The sequence below is a fragment of the Entamoeba histolytica genome, genomic scaffold (genome assembly GCF_000208925.1).
Source record: "Entamoeba histolytica HM-1:IMSS scf_1104750516333 genomic scaffold, whole genome shotgun sequence".
In the NCBI taxonomy this organism is placed as follows: Eukaryota; Evosea; order Mastigamoebida; family Endamoebidae; genus Entamoeba; species Entamoeba histolytica.
The window spans coordinates 45,237-58,510 of record NW_001914896.1 but is presented as its reverse complement, the minus strand read 5'-3'; the positions used below and the strand labels follow the sequence as shown (position 1 = coordinate 58,510).

At 25.0% G+C, this 13,274-nt stretch overlaps 7 protein-coding genes across 7 annotated transcripts in view, besides 3 other annotated features; 2 read left to right on the top strand and 5 right to left on the bottom strand.

Annotated features, from left to right (window-relative positions):
• EHI_004500 (uncharacterized protein) overlaps positions 1-1,028 on the top strand; it is a gene marked incomplete at both ends in the record, with an annotated part of 2,930 nt that extends 1,902 nt beyond the window's left edge. The window contains one exon of the mRNA XM_651633.2: positions 37-1,028. Coding sequence (XP_656725.2) covers positions 37-1,028 — 992 coding nt within the window. The remainder of the gene's footprint in view (positions 1-36) is intronic.
• Positions 1,029-1,859: 831 nt separating this feature from the next.
• EHI_004490 (thioredoxin, putative) lies at positions 1,860-2,171 on the bottom strand (the record flags this gene model as incomplete). Its single annotated transcript, XM_651634.1, has 1 exon — positions 1,860-2,171. One exon carries the CDS (start codon positions 2,169-2,171, stop codon positions 1,860-1,862), a length of 312 nt encoding a protein of 103 aa, XP_656726.1.
• A 446-nt stretch (positions 2,172-2,617) lies between these two features.
• On the top strand, positions 2,618-3,028 carry EHI_004480 (uncharacterized protein; the record flags this gene model as incomplete). The annotated part of the gene is made up of 1 exon (XM_651635.1): positions 2,618-3,028. One exon carries the CDS (start codon positions 2,618-2,620, stop codon positions 3,026-3,028), a length of 411 nt encoding a protein of 136 aa, XP_656727.1.
• A 164-nt stretch (positions 3,029-3,192) lies between these two features.
• On the bottom strand, positions 3,193-4,470 carry EHI_004470 (protein kinase, putative; the record flags this gene model as incomplete). Its single annotated transcript, XM_651636.1, has 1 exon — positions 3,193-4,470. One exon carries the CDS (start codon positions 4,468-4,470, stop codon positions 3,193-3,195), a length of 1,278 nt encoding a protein of 425 aa, XP_656728.1.
• Positions 4,471-4,536: 66 nt separating this feature from the next.
• EHI_004460 (uncharacterized protein) lies at positions 4,537-5,289 on the bottom strand (the record flags this gene model as incomplete). Its single annotated transcript, XM_651637.2, has 1 exon — positions 4,537-5,289. The coding sequence occupies one exon, from the start codon at positions 5,287-5,289 to the stop codon at positions 4,537-4,539; it is 753 nt and encodes a 250-aa protein (XP_656729.2).
• A 211-nt stretch (positions 5,290-5,500) lies between these two features.
• EHI_004450 (uncharacterized protein) lies at positions 5,501-6,874 on the bottom strand (the record flags this gene model as incomplete). Its single annotated transcript, XM_651638.1, has 1 exon — positions 5,501-6,874. One exon carries the CDS (start codon positions 6,872-6,874, stop codon positions 5,501-5,503), a length of 1,374 nt encoding a protein of 457 aa, XP_656730.1.
• A 396-nt stretch (positions 6,875-7,270) lies between these two features.
• Positions 7,271-7,478: a repeat region.
• Positions 7,479-7,493: 15 nt separating this feature from the next.
• Positions 7,494-11,490: a repeat region.
• Positions 10,793-11,490: a repeat region.
• A 231-nt stretch (positions 11,491-11,721) lies between these two features.
• Positions 11,722-12,804, bottom strand: EHI_004440 (uncharacterized protein; the record flags this gene model as incomplete). The annotated part of the gene is made up of 1 exon (XM_001913563.1): positions 11,722-12,804. One exon carries the CDS (start codon positions 12,802-12,804, stop codon positions 11,722-11,724), a length of 1,083 nt encoding a protein of 360 aa, XP_001913598.1.
• Positions 12,805-13,274: the final 470 nt, after the last annotated feature.

Below are 13,274 nucleotides of genomic sequence, written 5' to 3'. Positions count from 1 at the left end.
TGTATCATTCAAAAAAAATGTATTATTTTAAATGAGAAAATTATGAAGAACTTGATGGAATTATTGATTTTAATAAAGCAATTAATGAAAGTCAAAAAATTAATAATGAACAACAAATTCATTTATTTTTTAAAACTGAAAGAAGTTATAAAAGAAAATGTTTGACAGAGTATCAAGGAAATTTAATAAATAATCCAATTAGTATTTTATGGAAAGGAACTATTTTTAATGATAATGATAAAAGGGATGTTTGTACATTAAAAGATTTATCTATTCTTCAACAACTTCAATGTATTAAAAGTTCTTTTATTCGAAATCGAATTTATTGTAGAGTTGTTGAAAAAGAATTTAGCCAATATATTCAAAAGAATGAAGATTTAAGAATTGAAGAACCAATACTTCAAGTTATTATGAAAAAAAGAAAAAATAATCAATGGATTGGAAAAAGAAGAAGAAATATTTGTGAATTTTTATATTCAATTAATACTCAAGAATCTACTGAACAAATTAAAAATGATGTTGTTATTTTTGTTGATGATGATATTCCAGAACAAACTCAAATTGAAGAGTATGTGGTTGGGATTAAAGTAATTGATTGGAATATGAGAGAAATAAAAATTAAATGTATTGATAAAATTGAATTTATTGGTTATAGAAATAAACAAGAAATTATTGGCACTATTGAAGGAGAAATTATGAGACTTATTCAAAGAGACTATCCAAATAAAATGATTCAAGAATATTCAGATGACATTTTACAGAGGATAAACATTACACCATCAAATCCTGATCAATGGATATGTAATGATGTTATTGGTACTTATCTTTCTAGAAAAACATTAAACAATTTTATAATATTATGGAATAATAAGAATTATGTTAGTTTCAAAGATTTATCTCAAAACTCAATAGCCAAAGAAGAAGAAGAAAAAGTAATGAAGAATGATGATGACAAAATAGAAAATAACAACATTCAAATTGATGTAAATATTAAAAGACATTCTATTATTTTAGAAAATACACACTAATAAGAAACTCAATGACTTATTAAAACAATAATCTTAAATACAATAATAACTTTAATTAATTTAATATCAATGTAAAATAGAGTTAGCACTTTCACTAGAATTAATTTTAAATGACTAAAATGAAAAAGGTATTCTCTAGAACTTTATTCTCATTCTTTAAATTTGATTTTAATTGTAAATTCCAAAATTAAATAAAGGTATTAATCGAAACAAAATGAATATTTTAAATTTATTCAATAAAAAGAGATGTAGAAATTACAAAATATTATTTTAAATAATAAGTTTAATATTGTAAAGAAGTATTTACCAAAAAGTGATTTTATTTTATTTGGTGAATAATAAATTTTCATTGATTCATTAACATTGAATTTACACTAAATAATATCAAAAAAGAATAAGTAGTTTAAAACAATATTAATGTTTCAAATGATTATTTCTTTAAAAGAATAAACTGATATTTATATTATTAACTAGAATATTTAATAGTTTAATAATGTTATTTAATGCTTTAATTAATTTTAAATTGTTATTACCTTTATTTTCTTTAATAAAATTAATTGAAAATTTTAATTAAATTAATTTGTTATATTTAAATAAAAAATATTTATTTTGGGTTAAATAAATATAATAATAATAAGAAATTTCTTATTTTTAAATTCATTAGTTTCAATAAATAAAAAAGAATTTAATTAATAAAATAAATATAGTAATTTTATAATTAATTATAATATTAAATTGTAAAATTATTTTTAAATTATAATTAAATATTGTTTTTTAATTAAAGAAAAAGAAAATATAATAAATTTTTAAATTAACTAATTGAAAATTTGATTATGCTGTTTCAACCATTTGTTTTAAGGCATTTCTATCTGCTCCACTGAAACGTTTTTGTTCTATTCCATCTTTAACAAGAACAAATGTTGGCATTGATCTAACTTTATAATTAACACAAATTTCTTCAGCTTGGTCTACATCAACTTTAACAAATTTAATGTTATTGTATTGACCAGCAAGTTCTTCAAAATATGGACTAATAGATCTACAAGGACCACACCATGTAGCAAAGAAATCAATAACAATAACTTTTTCAGTAGAAAGAAGAGCAGTTAATTGATCAAGAGCGTTAATATGAAGTACAGCCATAATGATGATTAATTGAATGGATTTAAAGATTGAAATTTATTATTAAATAGAGTTTAATGAAGTATTTTACGTGTTCACAAATACTTTTGGTCCATTTGTTAACTTCTCTAGTTTTCTTTTTTTTTGTCCAGACGTTCTTTTTATTCTCACTTTCTTATTCTCTTTTTTAATTCTTCTATAAATATTTCTATGATTTAACTTTTTTGTTTTTCAATATTTTCTGAATTTTGTGTATTTTTGTAAAATATGATATAAATAACATTTTTTAAAATAAAAATTGTTTTTATCTAAAACATAAATAAAATTTTTTTCGTTGCGTCATCAGTAAAACTAGAAATTAATAGAAGAAAAAGAATAAATAGAATATTCTTTATATTCTTAACTATATGACGCCATGAAATTCAAACAAAAAGGAAAGAACTACCTGGTTACACTTAGAAATTGCAATGGACAGTGCATATAATCCATTCAACATACATCAGGGAGAAGAAAAATCTGGAAATTCTATTATAGTATGTAATGGTAAACCGATTAAAACTAATTTACACAATCTTTTGGAAATAAATATTCTAAAAACGATGCATAGAGATGAATTTAATGAGTACCAACGAAAAATTAAACAATTTAGACAATTAACTGAAGAAGAAAGGAATATATTAAAAGGTGTAGAGAGAAAAATCAAAGCTCAAGAAAGTTTACGGAAATGTCGTATTAAAAAGAAAGAAGAAATTCTCACTATGGAAAAAGAAATTGCTTTGATGAAACGTAAAACTAGTGAACTACAAAAAGAAAATGATCAAATTGCAGATATTCTCAGTGAATGTGAAAATTGTAGAAATAATATTATTTTGAAATAAATTAATAAATAATCGACTATTGTTTTTAATGAATTTTCATATATTTTGTTACTTTTTACTTAAAAAAAAATAAAAACGGAGTGTTATTAAAGTAATTTTATATTATTGAGGTTAGTTAATTGTAAAAAAATATGAGTTTTATCTTTTTTTTAAAAAAAAAACTTTTAAAAATACTTTAAAATATCTTTTGTTATTTCTTTTTTTTTCTTTGGTAATTCAAATTGTGTTGTTTTTGATTTTCTTGTAAAAAATTCATGTGATAAACATTCTTTGACAGAATACCTTTTTAATGGATCTATTACTATCATATGTTCAATTAAGTCTTTTAATTCATCTGGTAAGCATGAAAATAATTCGTCTGTATTGAAACTTCCATTAAATAATTTCTTTTGCTCAAAATGTCCATTAAACTCAAATGGATTTCTTCCAACTGCTAATGTATACATCAATACACCACAACTCCAAACATCAACTTTAAATGCATCGTATTGAAGTTCTTTCGATAAAAAATTCTTTTTTTCTTTAGGTAATTCATTATTTATTGATAGCTTTTTATATTCATTCCATCCTTTAAATAATTCAGGTGAAAAATATGTTGGTGTTCCACATAATGTCTTTGCCATTTCACCTTCTCCTACAATTCTTGCTGTTCCAAAATCAGTTATTTTAATTTCTGATTTAGTTCCACTAAATAGTACATTTTCTGGTTTAACGTCTCTATGTACAATTTTATTAGAATGAAGGTATTGTAAGGCATTAAGTAGTTGTAAAGAAATTTTTTTTAATACTTGAATATCTATTTTTCCACATCTTTTTAATATTGATTGAAGTGATCCACCTGGTAAATATTCCATTACAATAATAATATATTCTCCAATTTGATAACTTTCATATGTAGTAACAATGTTCTGGTGATGAAGAGATTGTACAATCTCATTTTCTTTGTATTTCTTATTTGGTTTATTTTTCATTATTTTTATAGCTCTAATTTCTTTTGATGTCATGTCAAATGCCTTACGTACTTGTCCAAATGACCCTCTCCCAATTAGTTCTTGTATTACATATCTTTTAAAAAAATTATTGGAATATTCTGATAACTGATTTATAACTCCCATTTCAAAATAAAGATATTGAGCACTCTCTTTTAATTCAGGATTTAATACAGATATTTCATCAAACATATTAATAACTGTTTCAACACCTTTTTCAAGTTGAATTCCATTTAACCATGTCCCATTTCTTGAATTATCAATAATAGTGGTAATTCGAGTATCATTAACTTTTTTAGTAAGGATGGTAAAATGATGTGAACTTATCTTCTCACACTTTAATCCAAGTGATTTATTTCTCCCAACATTTGTTTTATCAAGAAATAATGATAAAGAAGGTTGTTGAGGTTTTGTGCTTTTTAACTTCCCCCATGCCTCATCTGTAATTGACATCACAAATGTTTACAATTGAGTTTTTGTCTTTGAAATTAAAAAATAAAAATCTTAAATTAAAATTTATTACTCATTTCTGTGAAGAATCTTTTTTATTGTTGCAAAAACAACAAGTCCAATAAATATTAATCCAGAAACTATCACTACTATTAATGCTGGAACTAATTGACTTGCTTTTACTTTATCTTCTTCGACTTTTAATACACATTCTTCTTCTTCTAATTGGTAATTTTCATATGAATTACAAATACATTTTTCTCCATTAAACATTTCTCCTTCTGAACAGATAGTTGTATTGACGTAATATCTATTATGTTTTCTATCACATCCAACTTCTGATATTATATTGTATTCAGTGTATGTTTCACACTCTTTGTTATTATTCATTTCATGTGCAAATCCAACATATGTGTTAGTGTTATCTATAAGAAGTGTTGATACAATTGTTCCTTCTGTTCCATTTTCAACACAATAATTCTTAAATACAGTCACTGTATATCCTGTCATTCTTTCTAATTTAAAATCATTTGTACATTCGGATGAAGGGATGTGAATGTATTGAAGGGAATTGTTAAATGATTCAGTGATTTGATTTGCTTCAATTATTTTGTGTTTGTTTTCTATTTTGATAGTGCATGACTTATCGGTATAAGTACCAATGGATAGTACCAATGTTGATTCATTAAACAAATATTCATAATATCTTTCATTATAATATGTGCATGTATTGATGGGGAAATAAGTGAATGATTGTATTTCATCAACAACATAATATTTGTCAGCAAACACACAAACAAGCAATAAGAGGAATAGTAACATCTATTGTTTTAGTGAATAAGAATTTATATTCTTTGAAATTTTTATTCTTTTTTTCTTCTTTCTTTCATTTATTAATTTATTAATTTTTATTTTATTAAATTATAGTATTTAATTGTTGTAATATATATCAAAATTTATGATTGTTCTAAAAAAGAAATTATTAGATAAAACAATTATTTTATATAAAACATGGAGAATTTTTTTTTTGTTATTAACGTTTTTTATAAGCAAGGAATGTTAATTGGCGGAAAGATTGAATCACATAAACTCCACGAGATAACTTTAAAAGACATCCATCAACTTCAAAATCAATTTCTTCAAAGACAACAACTTTGATAATTCTTGAAGTTCCAATATGCTTTGGCATTAAACAACCAGATTTACAAACAGCAAAATGATTAGCAGAAGTGAAGCCAATAATTTCTATTAATCGGTCATTTGGTGTTGCATCTAATTGGTCAATAAATTTAGTGCTTTGATAGAATGGTATGTTCATAAAAATAATTCCACATAATCCTTTTAAGTTAAGTTGTTTATCACCGAGAAACACATGAACATGTTTCTCTAACATAATGTTAATTAATTCATTTTCTTTTGTTCTTAATTGGTATGCGTCAATTCCTATACCACAATAACAACAAAACTCTTTGTTAAGATGACTGATATTCCATATGTCACAATTAATTTCTACTGAATGGGTTATGTTTTGTATTACATCTTTAAAAGGGATATTCCAACCAAAGGTTTGAGCTAAATCACCATTAGTAACAATAATCTTATTTTCATTTGTAAATAAAGATAATTTAGAATTAAAGTTTTGAAGATTTTGACAATAAACAATGATTTGGGATTTGTAGTCTTTTATAGAATAAACCAATTGTCGTGGATTTAAGTGCAATAATGACCAATAAAATTCGTTTGATTTATTTACACAATCTACAACAAGAAGATTTGATTCTATATGAGGTTTAGTTAATACAGAAGCAAATTTACCATAAGAACAATGTGATGGTAATAGCGATAAGCATTTGGCATGAACATTTACCGAACACCAACAACAATGAAATCCAGCTTTTCTTTCTATTGGCTCTCTACATACAAAACAAAACTTATCTGCTCCATGAAGCATATGGTGTTGAAGAGGATCAGATGTACGACATAATTTACAATCTCTTAATGGTTTACAATCAATATGAAATACTGAAGCACAACATAAACACCTATAACACTTCCCTTTAATTTCACTATTACAAGACTGACAAATAAAGGGATGCGTTGTTGATTCTATAACTAAATGAGGTTGATGAGATGTATATGAAGCAGCAAGATACTCTTCTAAGCTTAACGTATAACCATTGAGATACGATAATTTGGTTAGACAATAAGAATATGCATGTTCTGAACAATTATAATGTACTATTATACCACATTTCTGACATAATACGGTTTCATCTTTTTCACAATATTTACCACAAACATTACAATAACCTTTTTCATTCTCTGAAATCAAAAAGGAATGTGTTGGTAAAGGGATATTAATTTTTTGAAATTCATAGAGATAAATTCCTTTATTAATTGGTATCATCTTTAATCAATTTTTAAGTTCGTTGTAGAAGACTCTTAGTTATTATTACTTGTTATTTTCTTCAAAAATGAGTATTGTTTTTATTTATTTTTTCCATCTGGTTTAAAAAAGAGTTTTTTTAAATATTGTTTTTTTCTAAGCACTAATGGTTTAATCAAAACTCTTAAAAAATGATTTAAGCCATTATTAAATTGATTCTATTAAAAAAAATTCAATTTGTGAGATTTGATAACATTAGTAACTCAACACAGAAGTTAGAATTGTTTTCAATTCATTCCAATATTTATTTTTCTACAAAAAGTTAAAAAGATACTTTTATCAAAGTAAATTCTATTTACAGTAAAGAAAAATAATATAGTTTTTTTTTATTAAGTTTATTTATTAGAGAAATATTTTATCAATACAACCCAAATGAGATTAAAGACAATAGAATATACAATAACTATGTAATGAGTATTGAAAGTGAAGAAGACGATGATAAAGATTCTACGAGAGTAGAAGCTAGGCTTGCTGAGGAGAAGAAGAAGCTGGTAGAAGAGGAGAAGATGCTTGCTGAGGAGAAGAAGAGGCTAGAAGAAGAGGAGAAGAGGCTAGTAGAAGAAGAGGAGAAGAGGCTAGTAGAAGAAGAGGAGAAGAGGCTTGCTGAGGAGAAGAAGATCACTAAAGGAGAGAAGAAGAGGCTGGTAGAAAAGGAAGAAGAAAACAGTAAAAAGAAAAAAAGAGTAGAAGAAATAGAAAAGAAAGTGGAGGAGGATATGAAAGAGAAAGAAGAAATGAAAAAGGAAAAACAAATAAAAGAATAAACCATTAATAAATTAACAAAAGATATTATGGCATTAAAGAGGAAGCATGAGAAGGAGATAAACACAAAAAACCACGAGTGTGATAAAAAATATTCAAATTCCATACTGAATCTGAAAGAAAAATGTTTGAAGTAAACAATTTAACACAACAATTGCTCTTTCTGAAAGATAAAGTATCTAAATTAGAAAATAAAAATACACAAGAAGAAAAGAAGAAAGATGAGGTAACTTACAATATAACAGAATCATAAGAAACACAGATTGTGAATGACCTCACCCCCAATGTGGTAGTAGCTGATGAGATATCATCAAGTGAAGATGATCTTCCAAAAAAAAAAAGAAAGTTAACGCAGAAATCCATTGAAGAAATGGATATTCAGCATAAGAAGATCACCACATTTGAATTAGACAATCAAAAAAACGGGAGAAGCAAACAGATAGAAAAGAAGAAATTTTAACACAATATAAATGTTTTGCTCTAAAATTATTTGAAAGAAAATTAAGAGGTCAACTTAAAGAAGAAATAATAGAAAGATTAATACAGGAATTTGAAATTAAAGTTAATGATATTAATGAATATAAAGAAATATTAAAGAAGACATTTAAAATAAAGAATGAAATTAAAAGAGAAATCAATAGAATAATGGAGGAAGAAATAATAAAACACCAATGGAAAGATAATGAATTAAAAGAATTAATATCAAAAGTGAACAAGAAAGAAGAAATAGAAGAAGAGGAGGTAATGAAAGTATTTAAAGAAGAAGAAAGGAAAGAACAAGAAGATGTACAATTTATTAACTATTATTACAATAAGAAGAAAATACATCAAATAATTAATATTATTAATAAAAATGAAATAATAATCAATACATTAGATTATTACTACCATTATATTAAATCAGTATCTTCCACTATTAACATCATTAATAAAAATAAACAAGAAAGAAGTGGAAAGAAAAGTATAGAAAGAATATTACAATCAAAAATATGTAGATTAAGAGATTTACTCCATAATAAACAATATATGAAATTAAAAAGAATATTACATATTAAGAAATATGATATATATCATATTAAAATAAAAACAAATAAACAAATAAACTATTATAAATACCTCCGAAAGATGAAAAGAATAGAAATAGAAGCAAGAAAGAATAATTGGAAAAGAATAAGATGGAATTATAAAATGATGAAATATGGAAAAAGGCAACATCTAAATAAATCTAAAGAAGATGAATATCCAGATAATATCTCCACTATTAATTTCTGGAAAGGAATCTATGAAACTAACACTAATATAGATTTTATCTAAATATTAATTTATATGAAATATTAAATGAAAATAGAATTAATAATAGAATATGTATAATCACTCCCAATGAATTAGATTGTGATATTAAATTTACTGCTAACTGGAAGACACCAGGAGTTGATAAAATACAAGGATTTTGGATTAAATATTTAGAACAACCAAAGAAATATTTAATAAAATTATTTAATGAATGGTTAAACAATCCTAATGAAATACATATTCATTTCATTCAAGGAAGAACAATATTAATATATAAGAAATGAGATAAATTAGACCAACAGAATTACAGACCAATAACGTGCTTAAATTGTCTGTTAAAAGTATATATACATCAATATTAAAGATGAAAATAGAAAGCCAGCTGATGCTAAATCCAATTGAAAAACAACTTTCATTAAATCAAATTGGATGTAAGAAATACACATATCATCAAAAGAAGGATTATTATACAACACTATAATCCAGCAATTATTAATAAAGGCTAAATGGAAGTGGGTAGAAACATATTATGATATTTCTAAAGCATATGATAGTATTAACCACCAATGGATTAAACAATGCTTAATATATTTTAATATCCCACTAGTAGTAATTAATAGTATATTATATATTAAATAATACATATCTTAATTTATATTACAATCAAGAAAGTGTGGGTATGTTTAATGTAGAAAGAGGAATAATACAAGGTGACAGCCTATCTCCACTTTTATTTGTATTATCTATTGACATACTATCTAAACAATTAGATAAACAAATAAGCAAATTAAATATTAAAATGAATGGAGAAGAAAAACAAGTCCAGTTAAACCACATATTATATATGGATGATTTAAAGATAATGACTAATAGCCTCGATGAAATGGAAAAAGCACACAAATTAACTAAAGAAATATTTAATGCAATACGATTAAAAATTAATGTAGAAAAGAGTGGGATAATGACTAATATTAATAGTCAAATAAATGGAGAATTAGCTGAACTACCAAGAGTAACTAATGATAACCCTTATAAATATCTTGGTATTGAAATAGGAGATAAAGTAAATATCAACAAATACTGTACAATGATATTAAATGATATATCTTCTATTCTATCATCATTAAATACTATGAAATACAGCAGCCTCAATACAATAAGAAAGATTAATAGTGATATAATCTCCAAATTAAGATATGGATTTAGTATTGTCACATGGAAACTAGGAGAATTGGAGAAGATAGATAAACAAATAAGAAAATCATTAATTCACCTCCAATTATACAGTAGAAATATCCCAAAAAGTAGATTATATGTTAAAATGAATGAATTGGGATTAGGATTAATGTCAGCAAGAGATGAATGTGCTAAAGAATTATTAAGAATATATTTAAAATATAAATATCAAACACATGAATAGGAGAAATGATAGAAATAATAAAAGAAAATCCAAATGGAATAATTAAAAGAATGAAGAAAGCATTTGGTAAGAAGATTAATTTTAATGAATTAATGAATATAATAGAATTAAATGAAAGAAAGCACAATGTAAAGGAAGTAATTGAATGGGTAAATAATGAATTAAATGAAAGATATTTAAATGAATGGAAAGAAAAGAAATGTGGTGAATATATAAGATGTGCAAATGTCACTTTCAATGATAAGAAATTAACAGTAGCCACTTGGAGGTCATTAAATATAAAAAGAAATGCATTCCTCCAAATAATAAAGATGCAAGAAGGTGTAACTATGACAGGAAATATTAAATCAAAAATACTCCAAAATGATGCTTTAAAATATTGTAAACATTGCCCTAACACAATAGCATCTATTAGTCATATATTGTTAGGATGTCCTGTAATGAAAAAGAATCAAATATCAAAACATGATTATGTTTGTAAACAAATATTTAAACATTTATTAATTACCATTTTAATGAATTTGATGCAATTGATTTTAATAATCCTCCAAAATGTATTAATAATGATGAAATGGTAATAACTTACAATAAAGATTTGTTGGTTAGTGACCATTCTTTCCATGCTAGAAGACCAGTTATATATTATCAAAATATGAAAGAAAAGAAAGGATATATTATAGATGTTGCTATATGTCAGGATAATAATTTAGAATTAAATTATATTCACAAAATAAATAAGTATAAAGAATTACAAGAGAAATTAAGAAACAATAGAGAATTAATATATGTAGAAATAATACCTGTAATATTATCTATAAATGGATTCATTCATAAAGAATCAGCAAGAAGATTAAAAACACTAAAATTACAATTACACTTCCCCAAAATCCTACGAACAATAATAACAAAAAATATGAAAGACTTAATGTTTTACACAGGAAATTCTAGCAGCACACTAGAAGAAGTACAATCTAATGCGAGCATGCTAGAAATGAACTCTATTACACCAATAGAGCATATTGAAGAAACTGAAATAATCACTTCTCAGTATGAAGAAAATCCAATTGAGGATATATCTAATAATTGACCTTTTTTTTTTTTTTTTTTTTATTAGAGAAATATTTTAACTTTTTCAGTGATATTGAAAAGAAACCAAAGAATTAGAATTTAAAAGAAATAAATTGAATGATACAAAAAAATAATTCAATAACTTTTCAGAATCATAATTTTATAGAATAACTCAAAAATATTTTGTTTTTGAATGTTCTATTTTTAGATAAATCATATTTGAAGCATCTATTCATAAAAAGAAACAATTCCATCAATTAAACAATTACAATACGTCTCTTCTTCCATCAATAGAGATATCCCTTACATTTCCTAATTGAAATTCCAACCCATAAGTTGGTTGAATTCTTATTTGTTCTTGAGGAGATAAATCTATCTTTTTAAATTTAGGTGGGTTGATGTTTATTGGAGAGAAATAAAATAATGGAAGATTTGCAGTCATTCTTTCTGTGATTTGAAGTAATTTACTAACATTAGAACTAAAGAGTGAGATATATTCACCGAAGTCTCCTTGTTTTCTCATGACTGTTGCTGTTATTACTTCTAAATACTGTTCATTTTCATTAATCAGTCTGTCACAAACTTGGTCTTCTTGTGTATATCTTCTATCACGTGTTTGATACATTACTGGAGCTGTCCTTCCTATTGAAGATTGTAAATAAGAATTTTGTGGAAAGACATTTGGACGAGCATAAGAAGGATTAGGTGGTTGAGGTATAATGGTAGGTTGAGGAGCAGTAACACAAGGTTGCGGAGCAATTGGAATTTGTGGATGTTGAACCGTGATTGGTTGAGCCATACTACTCACCAAAGGAGGAGGTGCATTAGAAGATATTGACATTGAATTACCATCTCTAGCATTTATAGTAGAAGAGTTAACAGAAGAAACTTGATTTGAATTACTTGACATAGATAAATCATCATCATCTTTTTTCATTCTAATTGGAGTACGTCTAGAACGTTTAGGTGGATCATCACGATCTGTAGAAGTAGCACGAGGAGATTTAATGGAATGAGAAGGAGATACTTCAACCCTTTGTTGACCGAAAGAAGAATGAAGAAAACTTTCCCAACTAATATCTTGTTTTTCTTTTGCTTTCATATATTTTACACGTAATGAAACATCTCTTAATCGTTTATTAGGTAAATTTGTCATTAATAATGTCAGTCGTTTAAATTCAGCATTTTGTGAAGCAGGATATCGTTTCATATTATCTTCTAATATTATTTGTTCTTCAGGTGACCATGAAGGAATTGATTTGATATATTCTGCAATATTTGGTGTAGGTGAATCGTCTTGAGATGGTGATGAAGAAGGTTTAGGAATGAGGTTATGTGGGTTTGACATCTAATAACAACAGTTAAGAATAATTTGATTCATTTTTAGATTTTCTCATTTGGAAAAATACTTTCATTTTTCTTTTTTGAATCATCTTTTTTTCTATTTTTTCTCTTCATCTCCTTTTTCATTTTCAAGTTTGGACCATTTCTTCTTCCTTTAAATTCTTTTAAATTTTCGGGATTGAGACTATAATATTTTTAGTAATGATGGAGTTAGTAAATTAGTTTGAAAAATAGTTTTGTAATAGTTAAGTTCTATATTTGCTTTTCTCTTTTTGTATCAACTATTTTTATAGTTTTTTCTCTTAATCAAATTACTATTTTTTTTTGATTCTAAAGTTTAAAAATAAAACAGAAACTAAAAAATTATTTTTGTTCGATTGGTAAAAATTTATTCATAAATATTAGTATTAATGGTAAAGATACGATTGAATTGATCAAACAAAATGTAATAGATCTTAAAAATATGAAGATGAA